The 23,033-nt window shown below is 42.4% G+C and overlaps 1 protein-coding gene across 1 annotated transcript in view; it reads right to left on the minus strand.

Moving 5' to 3' along the window:
* The window catches only part of ST8SIA6 (ST8 alpha-N-acetyl-neuraminide alpha-2,8-sialyltransferase 6), a 152,234-nt gene that overhangs the window by 22,901 nt on the left and 106,300 nt on the right, over positions 1–23,033 (minus strand). Inside the window, exon 4 of the mRNA XM_047067377.1 lies at positions 20,075–20,161. Within this exon, the coding sequence (XP_046923333.1) occupies positions 20,075–20,161 (87 nt within the window). The remainder of the gene's footprint in view (positions 1–20,074; positions 20,162–23,033) is intronic.

A 23,033-nucleotide genomic window follows, 5' to 3' on the forward strand; every position in this document is an offset into this window, starting at 1 on the left:
GCTGCCTGCAAATATTATATGTATGTGTATATATATATCCAGAAGGAATTAGATTTAACTTGTGCGAGTGTAAGATCCAGAATTAGGACCCATGCACAGAACAATTGAGCACATATTCGCTGGGCTCTCATCAGAGGACGTTCCTGAGGATCACACCTTACAACTCAGCGCAAATACGAGTCAAGTATGGATAGGCCCTGGCCTCTGGGACCTTACGTACATTAGGAGAGACAGACACAAAATGTAACTGGTATTTCACTGTCATTTCAGGATCATACAGGTTGACACAAGATGAGGCTATGATAAGAAGCGGAGGAAGGGCACTGCAGATAAGCCGGGGGAACAGGGAATATTGTGTGAAGGTGTTAGTACAGTGTTCAGCACACAGGAGACACAGGAGAAATATTTGTTCAATGAGTGAATGGTCTTGTGTTTGTGAGCATGGACAACAGGGGCGGGAGGCCGGCCAGGAAGGCCCATTGGGGGTCTATGACTAGAGTTTACGTAACTAAAGATTAAAAGGGCCTCCGCTAAGCAAGTGATTCTAGGGTGAAAGGGCAGGGGTGGGGGAAGATGTGAGATCTATTTAATGGATGAAAAAACATGGGTGAGAGACATACAAAGGTGGCCAGGAGAGAAGACGATGCCTCCACCAGAAATTACTGCCAAACTCAACGTCACGAAAATTTTCCCCAATGTTTTCTTCTAAGAGTTTTATAGTTTTTGTCCTTAAGTTGAGGTCTTTGATCCATTTTGTGTTAATTCTTGCACATCACGTGAGGAAGGGGTCCAACTTTATTCTATGCGTGTGATTTTCTGCACCATTGTTTGAACAGACTGTCCTTTCTCCATCGAATGGTCTTGGCAAAAATGAATTGGCCATATACGGGAGGTTTATTTCTATTCTATTCTGTTTATCTGTATGGCTGTCCTGATGCCAGTAACAAAGTAAATGTGTTTTATACATGACATTTAATCCCCATAATATTCTTTTGAAGTAGACATTCTTATTTTCATTTTATAATTGAGGAAACAACCTCAGAAAAATTAATTCCCTGAAGGAATCACAGCTAGTAACTGGGAGATTAAAGATTTAAACCCATCCAATTCCAAACACTGGAAATAAAATCAAGTTCCTAGAAAGACATTTCTCCCCGGGGAATTGAACCCAGACAGTTAAAAGCACTGAAACAAAATAAACTTATAACTCTGCAAAGTTGAAACTCTTTTAAAAAGCAAAAACAAAAGCAAAAACAAAAACGAAAGATAATGGCTGCACGACAGGGTGCTTCTCCAGATTTTCCAGGATGCTTGATGTTCCCCGGGGGAATTCCTTTATTCCCAAGCTTCTAAATTTTTGAAGAAGAATAGGAAACGATTTAATTAATCCAGAAAATATTTTTCAGCTTTGAGTTTTTACATGAGGCCTTGCTGCGGAGGAAAGGAGAAAGATGAGAGAGAAAGAACAAAGCAGAACTGCGGGGAAACCAAGAAAATAAAAACAGACATGAAAGTGACACAGAGAGGAAGAAAACTCCGTGAAAAGCAGAGGGGACGAAGACAGAGGCAGGAGACCGTCTCTCTCTCTCTCTCTCTCTCTCTCTCTCTCTCTCTCTCTCACACACACACACACACACACACACACACACACGACCAGGACAGAGAGACCCATCAGAGAGAGAAACGCAAACATTCACGTGATCCCCAATTTCCAGATGCAGAAGCCGAGACAGACAGGCTAAGTTTCTTGTCTGAGGTCACACAACCAGGACTCCGATTTAAACCCCAGTCAACATCTGTGTGCTCTTACCCACTGCTCTACACTTCCTCTAAATGTTGCCTTACGCCACACAAATCAGAGACCCACAGAGGGAAAAGAGTCACTGACATAAGACCTGTAGATAAAGGCTCTGACCATCATGGGAAAATACCTGCCTCTTGAGACATTTTGTAAAGTGTGATTAAGTATGCAAACTGCTGAATTTTCATGATTACATGCATAAGAGAGTAAAACAGTATCCAAATCCATCCCTTGGGGGCCAAACCAGACGGATACAGGTTAAAAGGCTGAGAGGTGGGAACTGGCATTCATTTACAGAGTCAAGGCCAAGGCTGAAGATTCTTGTCCAGGCAGGAGTTTTCTCGGGGCTGGGAGTGAAGGCAGAGCTCCTAACCCAAAGATAGGGTCTGACACTGAGAAGAACAACTATGAACAGTGAGCACTAAGAGAGTAGAGTCACGAATCAAGTTTAGTGACATGGGACAGTATTCAGGGTAAACTCAATTATTCACTCATTTGTGTGTATATTTAGTGAGCAAATGAAGCTCACAGTACTATTCTCTGTACCAGGGATATCATTTAAAAATTTTTTTTTAAGTTTATTTATTTATTTTGAAAGAGAGAGAGAGAGAGAGAGAGAGAGAGAGAGAGAGAGAGAATCCCGAGAAGGCTCCATGCTGTCAGTACTGAGCCTGATGCAGGGCTCAAACTCACCAACCGTGAGATCATGATCTGAGCCAAAACCAAGAGTCAGATGCTTAACCGGTGAGCCACCCAGGCATCCCAGGATATAATTTTTTAAAAAAGAATGAATGCCAAAGGAGAGCATGCGGTCCGACGGGAGAGAGACGATGGCAGACAATTAGAACATCACGCCATCGGCCCTACACCGCGGTGGGGGAGCAGAGGTGAGGAGCTGGGCTAGGCCATGCCAGGCCGGCTGCATACCCCTGATGCAGAAGAGCCTGGAAGGGTAACACTGCAGCCCAGTGGGAACTTCCTTTTGTGACAACAGGGCAGACCTTTGAGACTGACATGATGTCACTGTGACGTACGGAGTGCACCAACTAAGGTCTGGGCTCCTTCTTCACCCCCCAAGAGCTACATAAACCACAGAAACTTTCGGTGCTGCTCCGAGCGGAATAAATAATCCACTTACTTGAATCCTTAATCTTGTGTTGATGTTTTGCTGGTTCAATAATAACACAAAGTAAAAGCGAGTTTAATGGAGTCTGATTCCATATGCTCACAAACCCAAGGACCTGGGCCAGCCCTTGAACAGGAGCCCATAGGAAGGTATCCAATCCCAACCCAGGGTGCCAAGGCTCAGCACTCCTGAAGAAGCAAGGCTTAAGTGAAAAGCCAAAAGATGAGCAGAAGTCGGCAAGGCAAGAGAAAGAAACGGCGGGGCCAAGGCTGTTTGGGAAAGCGCAAACGGGGAGTGTGAGAGCCCAGAGGAGAGAAAGAGCATAGAACATGCAAAATGCTGCAAGAAATTCCATCTGGCTTGGGAGACACGGTACTAGGTGGGGAACACTGCAGAACTATATCATGAAAAATCTTAGCAGCAAGGCAAGGTAAACAATTTGGCTTTCTTCTACAGGAAAGGGCAAGGTGCTTGGGCCTTGGGTAAGACAGTGACACTAGAAGATACGGGAGAGGCTACAAAGTCATTGTTTCCAGCCAATGGGACGATCCAACAAATTCTAGAGCAACAACAGATAACCAGAACACCAGTTAAGAGACAACTAGGCAATAGTTAAAAGATAATTAGAGCAGCTATATCAGCTAGGGCTCTCCCAAGAAACAGAAGCAGTAGTCTATCAGTGTCTGTATGGATGGATGTAGCTATCTATCTATCTATGTATCTATCTAAAGAAGCTTATTTTCAGGGATTGGCCCACACAACTGTGGGGCTGGCCAGTCGAAAAATCTGTAGGGCAGGAGCCAGGCTAGCCATTCAGGCAAGAGTTGATGTTGCAGTCTTGAAGCAGAATTTCTTTTCTGGGAAACCTGTTTTTGCCCTTAAGGATATCAACTGATTGAGTCAGGTCTGCCCACCTGATGGTGAGTAATCTCCTTTACCTAAAGTCAACTGATGGTAGATGTCAACCCCACAGATAAAGTACCTTCACAGAAACACCTAGATTAGCATTTGATGAAGGAGCTGGACACTAAAGCCGAGGCGAGGGGACACAGAAAAGTAACCATCTCAGTGACTCAGATCAGAGTAGGGATAGAGAACAGAGGAAAGCAGATCAGTTTGAAACACACTTGGGATGTAGAGTTGTTACAGTTTTGTGGTTGCCTGGAAATGGACTGAAGGACAAGTGTCAAGGGTTTCTGACACAGGCCACTGGGAGAAGGGGCGTGGCTTCCCTGACTCAGGGAGGGCACTGGCCTTTTCATAACAAAGTGGTGACCTTTGATCGGTTCTATTCATACTAAGGCTGGCTCATTAAGGGGAAATGGAATCACACTGCCTCGGGAGAACTGGAGGAATAAATCTAGAAGTTAGATTGTGAAAAAGCAGGGCTGAGAAGTCTCTGAAAGGAGGAGAGACATTCAAGCACCTAGCTGGCTTCAGATGCCCTTCTGCATGAGGGCAAAGCTGTGGCCTGACTGCCCCCTTCCCTGCACCTGCTTCTGCTCCGGGTCACATGACTGTCCCCTGCCTTTTTAAAATTATTAGGGTTAAAGTCAATTGCGAATTACGTAAGTGTGGAAAACACAAGTTCTAAAAATACGAAATCAACTGCTAAGATGAATGTTCAGATTTCTGAATATATTTTACTCTGCAGACCAAAAACTAAAAAAAAAAGACAGAAAAAATCCAGGTCACTGCCCTTCATGTGCCATGCGTGAAGAGAATGTCAAGGACTCATACGAAAACTTTATTGACAGAATTTATACTGACACTTGGTCAGATATTTTGAAGGGGAGAAAAAGGGAGAGTAAGAAACCTTTTTGTTTGTTTCAGATATTGTCTGGCAACATATTTAAGATCCTGAATTAATTTTCTGAACCCTGTGAAAACAGAGTTGTATCATGATAATGGGACTCAATCTTACCCATAAGTGCACTAACATGTTATTCTGTGAAGCATCTCCTGAGGAAGTGTGTTCAGTATAGTAGGTTTACACCACTTTCTTTCCTAAAAAGGTCTCATTATTTCATAATTTTTAACTTACTAAGCCAAAACCTAATTGTATGATTCAGTGAAAAGTGACACACGCGTACCACAAAGGGCTCCTTCTGGGCTAAGGATGGGAGTCTCCAGTCCTGGATTGTTAGAAGGACAGGTAGAGGCCGGTTCAGCCCACAGCCATTTAATGAGCCTGATTCAAATGCACAAATGAGCCCTAAGTGCTCCTAGAAAGCCACCGAAGGCCAACCCACATCTCAGGCGCCCATCCAGGACGGCCGGCACTCGTGGCTCCCTGCGCAATCTACTATCTTCGCTCTTTTGGCTTCAGCCCCAAACTCAGCTTCTGTTTCTGCCTGGCCTCTGGGAACTCTATACTTATTTTCTTGCTGTTTCTGGCTTTCCTCCACATCCTGACTTTTAATCTCTGCCCCCAGGCGTCATACAACAGATAAAATCCTCCAGTCCTACTCTGAGCTCGACAGCCCTTATTCTGGCCCAATGGGGGGCTAAATCATCTGGAGAAAGGGCAGAATGTGGAACTCTTTGCTCTGCCTGTCATCAGGCTGATTCATTTTCAGGCAACTCAGAGTCATTCCTGGTTAGACATGAGAGGATGCTACCACATTACCAAAGAGAGGGAGGCAAGCCATAGGCTGTGCCTACAAAAGTCCATCCTTTTCTATTGCAAATAATGCACAGAAAGATTATAACCTAGAAAGTTGAAGCTTAGTATCTCCTGCTCTGTGTGACCTACTTTCCATCAATGAAAAGATGAAAGAACATTGAAATAGAACAAACTAAATAGGAAATGCTGGCCCTTATCAAACGGCATGGGATAATCCGCATGAAATGTGTCACAAAAGCAAAACTGAGGCTTAGAAATGTTTACATGTTTCCCTAGGCAGAGGATCAGAAGTGAAACTATCAGAGCTTTATTGCAACTCATAGACGTGCTATATTTATGACAAATGACAAAAGTTTAAACTATTTATAGTGAAATATTAATTGTAAGCTAGAAAGATGATGTTAAACTGAAAACAGTAATAGCTCTCATGTATTGAGACTTTAACATATAACAAACTCTGTATTAAATGTTTTACATATGCAATATTCATAAAAACCCCGTGAGGAAGGTATTATCTCTTACCAATCAAGAGACTGCCCAGGAGAAGTGGCTGAGCCAGAGAGTGTTAGTGATGATGTCACAAAGAAATTACTCAAAGGCCTCCTGTGAAAGGTGTCTTCAAGATTTTCTAATGGGGGGCGCCTGGGTGGCTCAGTGAGTTAAGGGTAGGACTCTTGGTTTCAGCTCAGGTCATGATCTCACAGTTTTTGAGTCCAAGCCCTGCATCGGGCTCTGTGCTGACAGTGTGGAGCCTGTTTGGCGTTCTGTCTCCCTCTCTCTCTGCTCCTCCCTTGCTTTCTCTCTCTCTCTCTCTCAAAATAAATAAAAATAAACTAAAAAAAAAAAAAAAAGATGTTCCAGTGGGGACTCAGCCATTTATAGGGGAGACCAAAGTGAAAATGAAATGAAAGACTATGGAAAACAAACAGGAAAGGTCAATGATAAGATGTGTGGGGCCAACCTAAGGCTGAGCCCGGGCTTTCGAGCTCAGAAACCAGGCTGTGCTTCCCAACCCCTAGTTCCTGACCCATTTTTAGAACCATCTAGAAAGACTCTTGGTTCCTCCCAATGAAAATATGCTCTGATCATTATTTTGCACTTTATAAAACACGTGATGACAGATTAGCCAAGTCTATTAAGTAATCACCCACACAAAATGGAAATTCATACTAGCGATCAGTGTTTTGAAGGAGAAATTTGCAATTACCGGACAGCAGCACTGACCTAATCAGGCTGTTCAGGGAAGGCCTTCTCGAAGAAGGGATGACTGATTTGGGATCTGAAAGATGAGCACATATTCACTCAGGGAGGTCAGGGAGGCAGAAGGGAGGGCGCTCCATAAAGGCTCCATGGCTGGAACACATAGAGTACATTTGATGAAGAAAAAGACCAACAAAAGTGGAACAATAAAGGTGTGGCGTGCAGTGAGGCTGGAGAAGTGGGTAGTGGCCCACAGCACAGGGCCTTGAGGGAGTTCGTTCAATGTTTGTTTTGAAAGCAATAAAAAAAAAAAAAAAAAGCCATCAGCAGATTCCAAATTGTTTGCGGCAGTGGTGGGAGTGGCAGAAGCCAGTTGTGACCATAGACCATTGTCTAATTTCCATTCAGAAGAATCCATCTGGCCATCGCACAGAGAATGGATGGGAAGGATACCAGCAAGGTGGATGAGGACCAGGGTGCAGGTCATTGCAATGGTCCACAGGAGAGGCAACTATGAGGCAAACAGATTGCACCCAACCACAGCCAGTCCTGGAGAGCCTGCCATGCGCCAGCAAGGATTCCCACGTTCTTAGAGAGAGATTCCGAAAAGGGTGGACTGATAGGGAGAGGAGGAAGAACGAGTGACACGGAAACCAAGCATGAGAATCTTCCAAGGCATAAGGAATGGTCTAAAATTTCAGAATGTTGATAAGAAGTGAGAGATCGAGCAAAATGGGAATGGAAAATGCCTTTTGGAGGAGAAAGTTTTGGTGTAAGAAGGGAAGTGAAAAAGAAAATCGGGATGCCATGCTAAAATACTGTCATTTTAGAATCAACTGGCCCATGATGAATCTATGTCTCAAACGAAAGGAATAGTTTGTATCATTAAAAACACAATGATCTAAGAACTCCAGTGATTTACAGGGTTTCTAAAGGCATTAAAGCATTCCATTTCAGCCCCGACAGATCAGAAGAATGAAGGGCTTCAAACAGATAGTACTTTTTAGCAACATGCCTGTATGTAAATTAAAATAGAGCTGTCCATGAGATTGAACTAGCTGCCCAGAGCACTGGGAAAAATTCCAGAAACCCAGAGGGCATCTGCTCTTAGTCCGTGTGATTATCAAGCTGGCATCACACTGAAAAGTAGATGGGGGTATTGATAGTTACCCCTGGTTCAGATTAATTCATGACACTAATCACACAGAGGAATTTTTTCTCCAAATCCCTGGCTCTCTTGCAAAATGAGGAAGATGCAATGGCCTATACATTTGGAATTGGAGAATCAGACATCAGTGATCACCCTTAATGAATCCAGTTAGATACAGGATAGAGGGAATGGGGTTCAGAAAAGCCCATCCACTGATCATTCGCATCTTAACGTGAATTAGTACATGACATTTCAGTAGAGATCTCTCAAAGAGAAACTGGAGTTTTAAGGAAGGATAAAGGAGAAAACATTTGGAAACATGGAAACGTGCCATTGCACAGTGCCTCTGAATCCCTGAGGCACTGGATGGAGAAATAAGACAGAAGCAAAAAGGGGCACCTGGGTGGCTCAGTTGGTTAAGCATCAACTTCGGTTCAGGTCATTATTTCACAGCTTGTGAGTTTAAGACCCACATCCGGCTCTGTGATGATGGCTCAGAGCCTGGGGTCTGCTCCAAATTCTGTGTCTCCCTCCTTCTCTGCCCCTCCCCCGCTAGTGCTCTGTCTCTCTCTGTCAAAAATAAATAAACATTAAAAAAGAGAGAGAGAGAGACAGACAGAGGAGCAAAAGAAGAAGCTTTACAAAGTATCCAAAAAAAGGGAAGTGGGGAAAACCCAGGCAGCTGAGACAAAGTGGAGGCTCAACGCATTTGGAAATAGATATGAAATGTACAATGAAAGAATGCTTCACCTACTTTGCCATTGTGCCGAAAGTTCATCCTAGCTCTACCCCAACCCTCTCAAAATGGTGCTTCACCTGGCAGGCATCGACAAATCCAACAGGATGTGTGATCCAGTGTTCAATATGGAACCAATACAAGTTTCAGGCTAAGGAAGAGAGTAAATGAAGACGAAATTCAACCAGCAACTCAGATGATTGAGTTTTTCTCTTATTAGCTAACACGTGCACTGATACTTTGATGCTTATGAAAGATCAGCCCATGTATTTGAGTAGGATATAAGAACTAAACCGAGATAAAATAAAGTATAAAAGAGTATGATTATCAAAATAAATGACAGGGAACCAAGAGAAACTTGAACTCAGAGTAAAGGAGCAATGTTGAGACACTGGAGAAATGTCTGTACACTGGGACATCGGTACCAGGGTTAGAACAAAGTAAGGGACCAATGAGGACACTGCAAGCAGTGTAAGCAGGGTTTGAAAGGCTAGGCAGCCTGAAAGGAGGCTTATCTGACACAGCTTCATAAAGCAATATACTTAATACTGAGTACAACTTGAGAGATAAATTTCCAAGTGAAATTTAAAAGATCAGTAAACCTCATGTGGGTCTGATGCATTTTCACGGCAAACTTTATATTCTGAAAACTAAGACAGGAAGGACTCCCTAAATGCACAAGAGCCAGTCGCTATTATTAAATACGGCAGGTGTAATGACACAGTGTGGGTTTTGTGGCTTCTCTAAATGCACGGGCATGCTGTATGGTGTGACAAATAGAAGATGATGTGACAGGATATTAACGGAGAAAAATGTTCCCGAGGCGGAGGGAACGAGGAAACGGAGCTTTTTCAATCTGACAACTGACCCAAAACACCTCTCACAAAGTGCACACATCTTCTTACATTGAAAAAAAAGTAAAATGTGTGTTTCTTTGAGCTGTCATCACAGTCACCCTGTATGAATCATAAACAGCACACATTTAAGGGGTATGAGGACGAGGGGAACGGTGGCTCGGAAAAATGAACATGGTCTTGTATAATCAAAAGCACCCCCTACCAGAGATGATTCCTGCTTCTCTCCAAGAAATCTGTGCTACCAAACAAAATGCCTGGGACATAATAACGTTCAGTAAATGTTAACTAAATGGGGGAAAAAAAGTGCAAGCTCTCATGAAATACTAACCAAAATCAAACCATAAGCATGCTTTTGGAGGAATATTTCAGAAACTAGCTGGAAGCTTCGTTGGTTAAACGAAGTCTGGTTGCTCAGTTCTATGATTTCTCGAAACACAGTGATGAGCTTATCTGTCTGTTTATCCACAGAATTTCTGTCCTTTCACAGAGCTAACTCATTAAATGACACTGTTTTGGTCACGTAATTGTCATGTACTAAGAAAATATTAACATTTGTGATATAAGGTATGTAAATTAACAGCGTCGCTCCAGTTTTTCCAAGGAACTTTTCTAAGGAAAAGCAGCACACTGGCTGATGTTTTATAAAACTCAATCAATCTACCGATACAACATTGCAACCTTTTCTTATAAATCCTGCACAAGGAAAGCAAAGCAGTAACTTTCAAGAAAATTTAATCTAATCAAACCGGAGTGGATAATTCCATTTTTAATAAAATTGCTACCATGTGACAGATCTCTGTAACAAAGTAATCAGGTACAAAAATACCTGTTTTACAAGTCATCTGAAAGGTATCTCATTGGCATGAGTCTTCAAAAAAACGTGTGCATTTACATAATAGCACTGTTCTCTGCCACTGAGTTTTCAGCAAACACGTGACTGATAACGTTCAGTCATTGTGGCTGCAAACTCACAGCCATAAAACCCAGGGACGTTTAAAGAAATCCAAGGGTATTACAGGATCCAGAAGAAACCGAAAACAAAATAATAGTAAATGACACCATGAGTGTTTGTGGGGGTAAAAAGGATAGTCAAGTGAAAATCGAGCCCTGTTCCTTTGCGTACCTATTAGTTTTCCATAATTGATTACACAAATGAACACAGTTCTTTTAAGTAAGAAGACAATTCATGAAAGCTAATGCGGTAATTACCATGCAAGTTCCTAGGGAATCCAAGACTAATTATTGAAGCTCAGAGATCTTCTGCTGGGAAAAGCCTGCTTACCAGAAGTTCCCAGAGCTTTGCAAAGGAGTTTTCGAGGGTCACCTAGAGGAACTGGAGAAAGAAATGTAGGGAGCACTTCATATCATGTTTAATTTAAATTTGAGGACCTTGGTATGATTCTCAAATAATCTGAGTATCCTGCTGAAGCAGATGGTTATCCATCCATCAGTTTCTAAAAAATATGAGGGAGAGAATGCAAAGAGTAATAATTCCTCAAACTGAAACCCAGGTTCGATTTTCCGCAAATCTATTATATGTGTTATCAGCTCCTGCTTGGGGGGAACTGTGGTGGGTAATAGGAGACTCCACTGATTTTAAGAGCAGAAAGCAGGGGCGCCTGGGTGGCTCGGCCAGTTAAGCGTCCGACTTCAGCTCAGGTCAGGTCTCGTGGTTTTTTGAGTTTGAGGCTCGCATCAGGCTCTGTGCTGCCAGACCCGAGCCTGGATCCTGCTTCAGATTCTGTGTCTCCCTCTCTCTCTCTGCTCCTCCCCTGCTCATGCTCTGTCTCTGTCTCTCAAAAATAAATAAATGTGCTGGAAGTTCTAGCATCAGCAATCAGACAACAAAAGGAAATCAAAGGCATCAAAATTGGCAAAGATGAAGTCAAGCTTTCACTTTTTGCAGATGACATGACATTATACACGAAAAACCCAACAGACGCCACCAAAAGTCTGCTAGAACTGATACATGAATTCAGCAAAGTCGCAGGATACAAAATCAATGCACAGAAATCAGTTGCATTCTTACACACTGATAATGAAGCAACAGAAAGACAAATAAAGAAACTGATCCCATTCACAATTGCACCAAGAAGCATAAAATAACTAGGGATAAACCTAACCAAAGATGTAAAAGATCTTTATGCTGAAAACTATAGAAAGCTTATCAAGGAAATTGAAGAAGACACAAAGAAATGGGAAAACATTCCATGTTCATGAATTGGAAGGATCGTTAAAATGTCAATACTACCCAAAGCAGTCTACACATTCAATGCAATCCCAATCAAAATTGCACCAGCATTCTTCTCAAAGCTAGAACAAGCAATCCTAAAATTTGTATGGAACCACAAAAGACCCCGAATAGCCAAAGTAATATTGAAAAATAAACCAAAGCAGGAGGCATCACAGTCCCAGACTTTAGCCTCTACTACAAAGCTGTTATCATCAAGACAGCATGGTATTGGCACAAAAACAGACACGTAGACCAATGGAATAGAATAGAGACTCCAGAATTGGACCCACAAAGGCATGGCCAACTAATCTTTGACAAAGCAGGAAAGAACATCCAATGGAAAAAAGACAGTCTCTTTAACAAATGGTGCTGGGAAAACTGGACAGCAACATGCAGAAGGATGAAACTAGACCACTTTCTTACACCATTCACAAAAATAAACTCAAAATGGATGTGAGACAGGATGTGAGACAGAATGTGAGACAGGAAACCATCAAAACCCTACAGGAGAAAGCAGGAAGAAACCTCTCTGACCTCAGCCACAGCAATTTCTTACTTGATACATCTCCAAAGGCAAGGGAATTAAACGCAAAAATGAACTATTGAGACCTCATGAAAATAAAAAGCTTCTGCACCGCAAAGGAAGCAATCAACAAAACTAAAAGGCGACCGATGGAATGGGAAAAGATATCTGCAAATGACATATTGGACAAAGGGCTAGTATCCAAAATCTATAAAGAACTCACCAAACTCCACACCCGAAAAAAAAAATAATCCAGGGAAGAAATGGGCAGATGAATAGACACTTCTCTAAAGAAGACATCCAGATGGCCAACAGGCACATGAAAAGATGCTCAATGTCACTCCTCATCAGGGAAATACAAATCAAAACCACACTGAGATACCACCTCAGGCCGGTCAGATTGGCTAAAATGAACAAATCAGAAGACTATAGATGCTGGAGAGGATGTGGAGAAACGGGTACCCTCTTGCGCTGTTAGTGGGAATGCAAACTGGTACAGCCACTCTGGAAAACAGTGCGGGGGTTCCTCAAAAATTAAAAATAGATCTACCCTATGACCCAGCAATAGCGCTGCTAGGAATTTACCCAAGGGATAAAGGAGTGCTGATGCATAGGGGCACTTGTACCCCAATGTTTATAGCAGCACTTTCAACAATAGCCAAATTATGGAAAGAGCCTAAATGTCCATAAACTGATGAATGGATAAAGAAATTGTGGTTTATATACACATTGTAATACTACTTGGCAATGAGAAGGAATGAAATATGGCCTTTTGTAGCCACGTGGATGGAACTGGAGAGTGTTATGCTAAGTGAAATAAGTCAGGAAGAGAAAGACAGATACGGTATGTTTTCACTCTTATGTGGATCCTGAGAAACTTAACAGAAGATCATGGGGGAAGTGAAGGAAAAAAAAAATTAGAGAGGGAGGGAGGCAAACCATAAGAGACTCTTAAAAACTGAGAATAAACTGAGAGTTGATGGCGGGTGGGAGGGGGCAAAGTGGGTGATGGGCACTGAGGAGGGCACCTGTTGGGATGAGCGCTGGGTGTTGTATGAAAACCAATTTGACAATAAATTTCATATTAAAAAAATAAGTAAATAAATAAATAAATGTTAAAACAATTTTAAAAATTTAAAAGCAGAAGGCAGACAGCTCAACATTCTTAACTTTGTGCAGCTCTATGTAAATTAAATGAGATGGCAAGAGAAAAACAGAAGGTAGGACACCTTCGACTCTTGCTTATTAAATCCCTCTTTAGGGTCAACTGGGATCTCACAGAAATGCCAGTCATAACTGAAATGGAGGATGTCCAGAGGACAGGGAGGGATAAATCTGCAATAGGGCCGTGGGGGGACTTATGGTAATCACACTTACAGGGAAGACGAAACAAGCAATAAAACCCCCAAGTCTGAAATGAGTCTGAAAAGAGTCTCTTGTAGGCAGTACATAGGTGGGTCTTTTTCTGTCCCGTCACCCTATGCCTCTTGATTGGGGCATTTACATTCAAGGTAATTACTGAAACACAAGGTATGTGTTTATTGCCATTCTGTTACTTGTTTTATGGTTAGCTTTCTTTAGTGATAGACTTGTACTCCTTTCTCTTTATTTTTTGCATATTTGTTACTCATTTTTGATTTGGGCTTACCATTTGGCTCGTGTGTAACATGTTCTGTACATAGCAGTCTGGATTAAGGTGACGGTCACTTATGTTTGAACCCACCCTTTACTCCTCTCTCCTCACATTTTAAGTATTGGGTGTTCAGATTTATATCCTTTTATCATCCCTTGACTGATTTTTACGGATACAGTTGTTCTTACTGTTTTCATGCCTCCTACTTCCCTCTTTCCTTCCCACTCAAAGAGTCCCCTTTAATATTTCTTGTAGGGCTCGTTAATGGTCATGAATTCCTTTAACTTTTATTTATCTAGGAAACTCTTTATCTCTCCTTCTGTTCTGAATGACAGCATTGCTGGATGGAATATTCTTGGCTGCAGATTTTTTCCTGTCGGCACTTCGAATACATCCTGCCACTCCCTACCAGAGAGGGCCACGTTTCTTACACAAGCCAGCTTTACACTACGTTGACCTTTCTTCTTCAGAAGAGTCCAATTTCGCTTAACATTTATGCGAAAGAGAGGTCTTCTGCATCTGGCTGTCTCAGCGTCTGCTCAAACACAGCCTGCTCACTATGGCCTTGTCTTCTCAAAAGCGATCTCCCTCTGAAATCTTTCTGCTTTGCACTAGCATGGCCATTATCCCAATCACATGGTCTCAACATTTCACATTTGTCTTCAATTGTCTTTTGCTTCCTCGATTTGAAACCCAGGAATCAATAAGCAAGCAAGTCCTGCCAATTTTTCCATCATGTCCACTGCACCCATTTACTGGGTTCCCTCTTTGCGATGGGCACTGGGGACACAAAAGCTAAATAAGGCACACCACGCTGCCAAAGAGACCGCTGTCGAGCGTCCCTTCCTTGATAGTTTTATAACCATCACTGATGTTCTAGATGTGCATCATCCTACAGCCAGCCCCTGACAATGGTATGGCTTTCTTCCTTCAGTCTATTCGCTCGCTGCTGAGACTCCAATTCACATGACATTTTTCTGAGCAGATACTTTCCTTAAAATAATAAATTCAGCGTGTGATACCCTTGCTAAGAATACCTCCATGGGGTTCTGGGGTGTCTACAGGAAGTGTGTGGGCTCTACTCAGATCATCAGAGCTGTGTGTGTTTACCTGCAGGTTTCCCTTTATCCCAAGTACCCTTTAGTTTTGATTTCTCTTAATGTGTATTTATTTTTGAAGGTGGGGAGGGGCAGAGAGGGGGGGGACAGAGGATCCGAAGCACTGACAGCAGCAAGCTCACTGCGGGGCTTGAACTCACAAACTGTGAGACCATGACCTGAGCTGAAGTCGGATGTTTAACCCACTGAGCCACCCAGGCATCCCTCCCAAGTACCCCTTTAGTACAATTCTCTGCTCCAGTGAAGCTGGTCCTGAAACTGACTGATGTTTACTCCTGGTCTCAGGACCCCTCCCCTTTCTATTCATCCTCCAAGTCACGGCTCAAGTCCTGTCTCTTTCTGCAAATGTTTCAAAGAATTATATCCACACCGACTGTGCATGGATATATTACGGAATTTGTATAAATCACTCATTTAGATGCTGATCATAAGTATTCCTAGTTTTATTTTTTATCTTTCCGAACTGACCACAATTTCTTGTGTTTTTCTTGTGTACTTTCATGTGTCCATTCATCTGAAATGTGTTTACTGAGGTCCTACTTTGTGCCCTGCACTGAACCAGGCTGAGGGGGTCTACTGAGCTTTAGATAGCAAACCCTAAACAGATATTGGTTGATTAGCAAAATGCATCCCTCCTGCTAGTAAGTGGCATATTTATTTAAGGAAAATAACACTTAGGCATGCCTGGGTGGCTCAGTCAGTTAAGCGTCAACTCTTCATTTTGGCTCAGGTCATGATCTCATGGTTTGTGAGTTTGAGCCCCACGTCGGGCTCCGTGCTGGCAGTGCGGAGCCTGTTTGAGATTTTCTATTTTTTTCTCTTTGCCCCTCCCTGGCTCTTTCTCTCTCTCTCTTTCTCTTCCTTTCCCAAAAATAAAATAAACCTTAAAAAAAAGAAAAAGAAAAGGAAAATAACTCTTAAAAACCATCTTATTTTTAGACCACGTGGCCAGAAAAGTCCCATGATTTCCCAACAGCCCCTTCGTGTCAACAGTTGGGAGTTTCAACAATCAGGCTGGAGGTGAATTTAGAATATATTCATTTGCTCATATTCATCATAATTGAATGCACCTTTTAGAATCCCTTTTAAAATTACACTATCACCTTTCTAAGGGTCACATTTCACTTTTTTTTCCATTTGGTGTAAAATGCTCACATAAAGCAAATGGGCAATTGTCCATCGTTAATAAAAGGAGGTGTTTCTACACTACCAGTTTTACAAATAAGCCCGAAACTCCCCAGATTTGGCCAGCTGTATTAGCAAAACTTTCGGAAAGTGGGCAGCTTATTACTACTTAATTGCACAGACTTCTGTTGAGGGTGTGCATAATTCAGTTTATAAATATGCCCATAAAAAGAACATTACAATATGATAAATATTCAAGCAGATAAATAAATGTCACTGTGACTCTTCTCTCCCATGACAACAAACAGTAACTGTTATAGTCCCAGCTGTTTACGTAAATTGGTCCTGGAGGGACAGACGGGCCGTGGGGAGTCATCACGGTTACTGATGTGCTTTTTATACTAAGACGGTACTAAGGGGGAAATGGTCATTCTGTCTGCATTTCCTCTATTTCCACAGCTCCTATTGGCATCATTTGCAGCAGTGACTCTCAAGCAGCTTTGGACTGGAAGAGTCTTGATTTTTATCATAAAAAAAAAAAAGAAAAAGAAAGAAAAAAGAAAAAAAAAGAAAAAAAAACCTTTGAAGAGAATTACTTTTTTAACTGGGCTAGATGTGTGGAAATTTGCACAGATTATTTAAGGCCCAGAATGAGGCTACCTTCTTCTAGAGAGGACTTGCTTTGGTTTCTATCAGACATCTGGGCTTAGGGTAGATCCAAATCCATTCGAGGGCGGAAACGATTCAAATCTGGGATTCGCTCCTTTAGAGGACTGGTCTTTTCTGGGGATTGTCGGAAGCTCGGCCCAGCTTCTCTGCCGGTCAGCCATGCTCCCGCTTTTGCATTCAGCAAGTTTCTTGTGAGGAAAAGTGGCCTCAAACGCAGGGCTCACCTCCCTTGGCTTCCTTCTTCTTCTGGATTTTAGTTCTGACAATTCTCCCTGCGTTGGTAGCTCACCAGTGCCTTCAAACAGCGCGCTTTGTTTAGTATACCTTGTTTTCCTTGTATTATCTGTGGGAGGTTCAAGCGAAGGCAACGTCACAGCTGGAAGGAGAAGTTCCTCTCCCTCCTGCTTTGTGACCGGTGTCACTTCTCATCAGTCTCGCCAGCTGACCATTTTGGACTAATCTTTAATACCTCAATACCTCAATATCTCCCTCTTCCTTTTTTGTCTCTTCTGCACAGGTAGAAAAGTCTCTCTAAACCGGACTCTTCCGCCACTCATTGACCCTGCGATCATTTCAGTTACAACTGTCCAGGTTAACTTTCTATCTGGTCTCCTGGTCACGGGAATCTCTCAAGTCTAGTCTTGAGTAGGACTGTGTCCTAGTCCGTTTCAGCTGCCATAGCAGACCGGTATCCGCTGGATGTGTTATAAACAACAGAAGTGTATTTTCAGAGTTCTGCAGGCTGGGAAATCCAAGGTCAAGGTGCCAGCAGATTGAGAGCCCACTTTCTGGTTCTTAGATGGCCATCTTCTTGCCGTGTCCACACATAGTGGAAGCGGCATAAGGGCAGGCTGAGACCTCTTATAAGGTCATTAGTCCCATTCATGAGGGCTCAGCCCTCAGAACCTAATCATATCCCAAAGACTCCACTTCCAAATACCATCACGTGGGGAATTAGGCTTTCAATTTATGACTTTTGAGGGGACACGTTCATTCTATATCAGACTATGTAGCATAAAATATCCTGGAAACTGAATACAGAAGAATCCCTTTATCTAGCCCCTCGCCCTGAAATGTCAGTTAGGAAAGATGCTTAATGGTATCCTACAGGAAGTCAATGACATCCAGGAGTCTACCCAACAGAGGGAAAATATTCACTCACTCTGAGCTCTAACACAATCAGGAAGTTACTCTTTCATGCAGTGGAGCTGGCCACAACCCCTCTCAGACTGGCAGCAGAATAAAAGGCAGTTGGTCCAATGACCTGGGCATAAAGTGACTGAAGGTGGGACAGGCTGAACCACAGGGCTGTGTAAGTAAAGAGAGCTGCCTTCCCACAGAAAGCAAGCCAAGGAGCAGAAACTTCTTAAGAGAATCTCCGGGGAGGGGCACCTGGGTGGCTTAGTCAGTGAAGTGTCTGACTTGGGCTCAGGTCATGATCTCATGGTTCGCGGGTTTGAGCCCCGCATTGGGCTCTGTGCTGACAGCTCGGAGCCTGGAGCCTGCTTCATATTCTGTGTCTCCCTCTCTCTCTGCCTGCCCTTTTCCTGCTCACACACACACACACACACACACACACTTCCTCTCTCAAAAATAAATAAAAATCAAAACAAACAAACAAACAAAAAACCCAACTTTTAAATAAAAGAGAATCTCCAGGGAATATAATCTCTTTAAGAAGGTCTTCAAAAGACTCAAGGCTTCAAGTCTGAAAATATGAACCAGTGAAGATAAAAACATATTTCTGGATTGTAACATGACAAAATAACTTGGCACCAAAGAAAACCTGTGTTGCATGCACAGCAAAGAATCAGAATGTGGGCAAAGAAGGGCAGAGCAAGGAGGACCAGGCCAGCCCAGAGACAACTGGCCGGGGTGGGCCGTATGACTGGGAGTAAAGGGTCCCACGTAAGGATCATGCGCCCCCAGCAGCACAGTGGTTTGACCCCATTTATTTCTGTGTTAAGTGGCTCCAAGTTATCCACGGGCAAGAGAGCTCTATAATCACCCACCGATAACCTGGTCTTGTCAGTTTGAGTTCCTCTCTCGGTTATTTTTTTTAATTTTTTTTTTCAACATTTATTTATTTTTGGGACAGAGAGAGACAGAGCATGAACGGGGGAGGGGCAGAGAGAGAGGGAGACACAGAATCGGAAACAGGCTCCAGGCTCTGAGCCATCAGCCCAGAGCCCGACGCGGGGCTCGAACTCACGGACCGCGAGATCGTGACCTGGCTGAAGTCGGACGCTTAACCGACTGCGCCACCCAGGCGCCCCTCCTCTCTCGGTTATTAGCTGGAGCAACTCACACTCCTGAATGTTGCTCGTGTTAAAAAGCTAACAAGGATGGGGCGCCTGGGTGGCTCAGTCAGTTGGGTGTCTGACTTCGGCTCAGGTCATAATCTCACAGTTCATGAGTTCAAACTCCGCTTCAGGCTCTATGCTGACAGGTCGGAGCGTGGAGCCTGCTTCGGATTCTGTGTGTGTCTCTCTCTCTGACCCCCTGCTGCTTGCTCTCTGTCTCTCAAAACTGAATAAATATTAAATTAAAAAAAAAGCTAACAAGGAAACTGGAGGGGAAAACACAGAAAGGAGCGCAGTTTTTGTTCTGAAGCGATGGCACCTTGGAAGACATTTTCCCCTCTACGTTTTCTTTTTTCTTTTTTTCTTCTTTTTTTTTTTTAACGTTTATTTATTTTTGAGACAGAGAGAGACAGAGCATGAACGGGGGAGGGGCAGAGAGAGAGGGAGACACAGAATCTGAAACAGGCTCCAGGCTCTGAGCTGTCAGCACCAAGCCCGACGCGGGACTTGAACTCACAGACCGCGAGATCAAGACCTGAGCCGAAGTCGGACGCTTAACCGACTGAGACACCCAGGCTCCCCCTGACCTACGTTTTCCAAACATTCACTAATGCTATCCTGTTATATATGTGGTTATATGAATCAGATACACAAAATAAATAAATACCAACACAAATGCTCTAAAAAAGAAGCCATGTCTTCTAAAATATCATAAAGAGTCCAACAAAATTTTCTTTCTGAATTCAGGATTTTTGTAATTAATTAATTCCAATAAAAGAATTAAAATTTCTAAATAGGGAGACGGGGGCAGAGTGCCACGTGCCTTGGGGAGGGGTGGGGGGTCTTAGAATTAAATCAATCTGGTGGTCAGCTGACCCTTTCTACTCTTCTTTCTAACAACACGTTATTTCCCTCACAAAGCAAATATACAAGACATTTTTTAATCTCATAATATTGATGAAGAAACGTCTTACCTAAAATTCTCGTATTCTTCTTCTTGTCGTCTCCACGGGCAGCTCTGTATATTTCTGATAATCGGAAGATAGTCACTCTCTAAACACCTAAAAGTCAAATTGGTGAAATTAGAAAACAGAGATCTCACATATTGCTAAACAAACGTATTAAGTGTCCCTAAGGACATTATTATAATATACTCACTTTAGCTCTCTAAATATTTTCTGAAATAAGGTAATGTAGAAATAACTAAATATCATACCCATTTCCAAAAACCTAGGAAATTGGAAATTTGGAAAGAATTATTATGTTGATGTAGGAATGTGTAATTTGCATGTAAGTCTAGAATTACAAATAAACCATGACTGCACCCCAACTCACACTCATATTTTATAGCCATTTCATTTTGCTGTAACTCACTGACAAGTATATCTTATAGATGTTTCCCATAAATACATGGTTTATCCTTTTTTTATACTCTAAGTTGACCGATACACCTTGGGATATATAGACAAAATTTCCTTAAAATAATTATCTTAAATTTTAACTTTGAATAGTAAAAAAACAGATGAAACTAAGTTAAGAGAGATGTATATTAGCATAAAATATCTATAGGCTCAGCGGTACAGTTTCGCAGGATTCCAGTCCCCAGTAAATCTCCCTCTATCCAAAATTCCATTATTAAGTATTAATTCCTTTAATCCTAGAATAGCCTATTTAGTCTTTAAGGGTTATCATTTAAAATGCAAGTACCCCTTTGAGTGAAAAAAAACGCTTAAAGTTCTTTCAATGAATACCTTAGTCATTATTTCCCTGCCAGTTGAGATCAAGGCTCTACAGTAAGGAGACAGAGTGTGTGTGATAGGTGGGTGGAGAATGGACAGGGCTGTAGAAAATCCTGTTGGAAATCACTCCCCCATCCCCATCCAGCAAAATGCAGACCCCCTAAAGCTTAGCTCTGAAAGAGGTATTTGTTACAGGTGGAGAAGGTCATCAACCTTCTGACAACTCCTCTCCCCTTGAACGTTACCTGTCTTATGGGTATCTCTCCCTTCAAAATAAATCAAAAATAGGGGCTCCTGGGTGGCTCAGTCAGTTGAGCGTCCGGCTTCAGCTCAGGTCATGATATCGCAGTCTGTGAGTCTGAGCCCTGTGTCGGGCTCTGTGCTGACAGCTCAGAGCCTGGAGCCTGCTTAGGGTTCTGTGTCCCCCTCTCTCTCTGCCCCTCCCCCACTCATGCTCTGTCTCTCTCTGTCTGAGAAATAAACATTAAGAAAAATTTTTAAAAAATCAAAAATATTTTCCCTTGGCTGCCATTGGCCCAGCTAAGAAAATCTGAAAATCTTGAAAAACTGTTATATACTAAAGGAGAAGCAAACCAAAAAGCTACCACAGGAGAATTTAAAAATAGTTTTACTTGCATACAGGTTTCCAACTGTAACAGATTTTTTTTAATGTTTTTTATTCATTTTCGAGATAGGGAGAGACAGATCATGAGCAGGGGAGGGGCAGAGAGAGAGATAGGAGACACAGAGTCCAAAGCAGGCTCCAGGCTCTGAGCTGTCAGCACAGAGCCCGATGTGGGACCCGAACCCACAAACCGTGAGATCATGACCTGAGCTGAAGTCGGGACGCTCAACCAACTGAGCCACCCAGGCACCCCTAACCTTAACAGATTTATCTCACTCCCATGGGTCCTAGATGTTTCCTAGTACACCAGTGGCTTGAGAGATCTATACACTCTAGCCCCAAAGCTTTGTCTAAATGTGACACTTCCTAGGCTGGAGTGAATATTACCTGTCTCCACATGACGGAAGACATCCAGAGTTTCTAAAAGACAGTGTTAAGCTGAGAGAAAGAAAGAAAGAAAAGAAAGAAAGAAAAGAAAAGAAAGAGAGAAAGAAAAGAAAGAGAAAGAAGGAAAGAAGGAAAGAAAGAAAGAAAGAAAGAAAGAAGGAAAGGAAGGAAGGAAGGAAGGAAGGAAGGAAGGAAGAAAGACACATTCAGTAGTCTACCCAAGGATCTCTCAATTTCTGGCTCTTCAACAGAGACATGAGACTGTAAGTATTCCCTCCTGTCCGGAGGGGCTTGTCTACCACCAAGGCATGGCTTTTAGTCATTCGAGTATATTCAAAACAGGCCAACGATCAGGGTCCATCAGGCAAAGTCATAAAAGAACTGCAGTCTCACAAAGCTCTATGAGAGAGAAAACAAAAAGGAAGGAGCCAAACACAATCTTCTAATTAAATCAGTGAGAATCGCAAGTGTATTTTAAGTCATCAAGATCACACATAACACAAAAAGTACACTAGGTATGAAATTACTATCCTGCCATAAAAATTAAATGCGTTAGAGTTTCAAGTTTTATTTAAATGCCATTTATTAGATGAAAAAAATTAAACTTCTCATGATGTATGGCAGATATAGTAAGATTAGTGAACCTGAAGACGGAGCCATAGAAACTATTGAAAATGAAATATAATAGGAAATAAAAGATTGAAAAAGTTACAGAGAATCATTCAGCCATGAGACAACTTTGAGTTGGTCTAATGTATGGGAAATTACGATCTTAGAGAGAAACGGGGTGCCTGGGTTGCTCAGTCGGTGGGGCGTCCGACTTCGGCTCAGGTCACGATCTCGTAGTTGGTGGGTTCAAGTCTCATGTTGGGCTCTGCACTGACAGCTCAGAGCCTGGAGCCTGCTTCGGATACTGTGTCTCCCTCTCTCTCTGCCCCTCCCCCGCTCATGCTCTGTCTCTGTCTTTCAGAAATAAATAAAAATGTTTACAAGAATTTTAAAAAGAGAGAGAAAAGACCAGTAACTTTTTGAAAAAATTACGGTGGCAAATTTTTCAAATGGGAACTATAAACTCATAGATCCAAGAAGCTCAGAAAACTGAAAGCACAAGAAATGTAAAATAATAATAACAATAATAAGACCACAATACTAAAATTTCTTTAAAGCGGTGATAAAGAAAAA

The sequence above is a fragment of the Lynx rufus genome, unplaced genomic scaffold, assembly GCF_022079265.1.
Source record: "Lynx rufus isolate CCGP_SWC_20201006 ecotype Redwood Valley unplaced genomic scaffold, mLynRuf1.p SCAF_7, whole genome shotgun sequence".
NCBI lineage: Eukaryota > Metazoa > Chordata > Mammalia > Carnivora > Felidae > Lynx > Lynx rufus.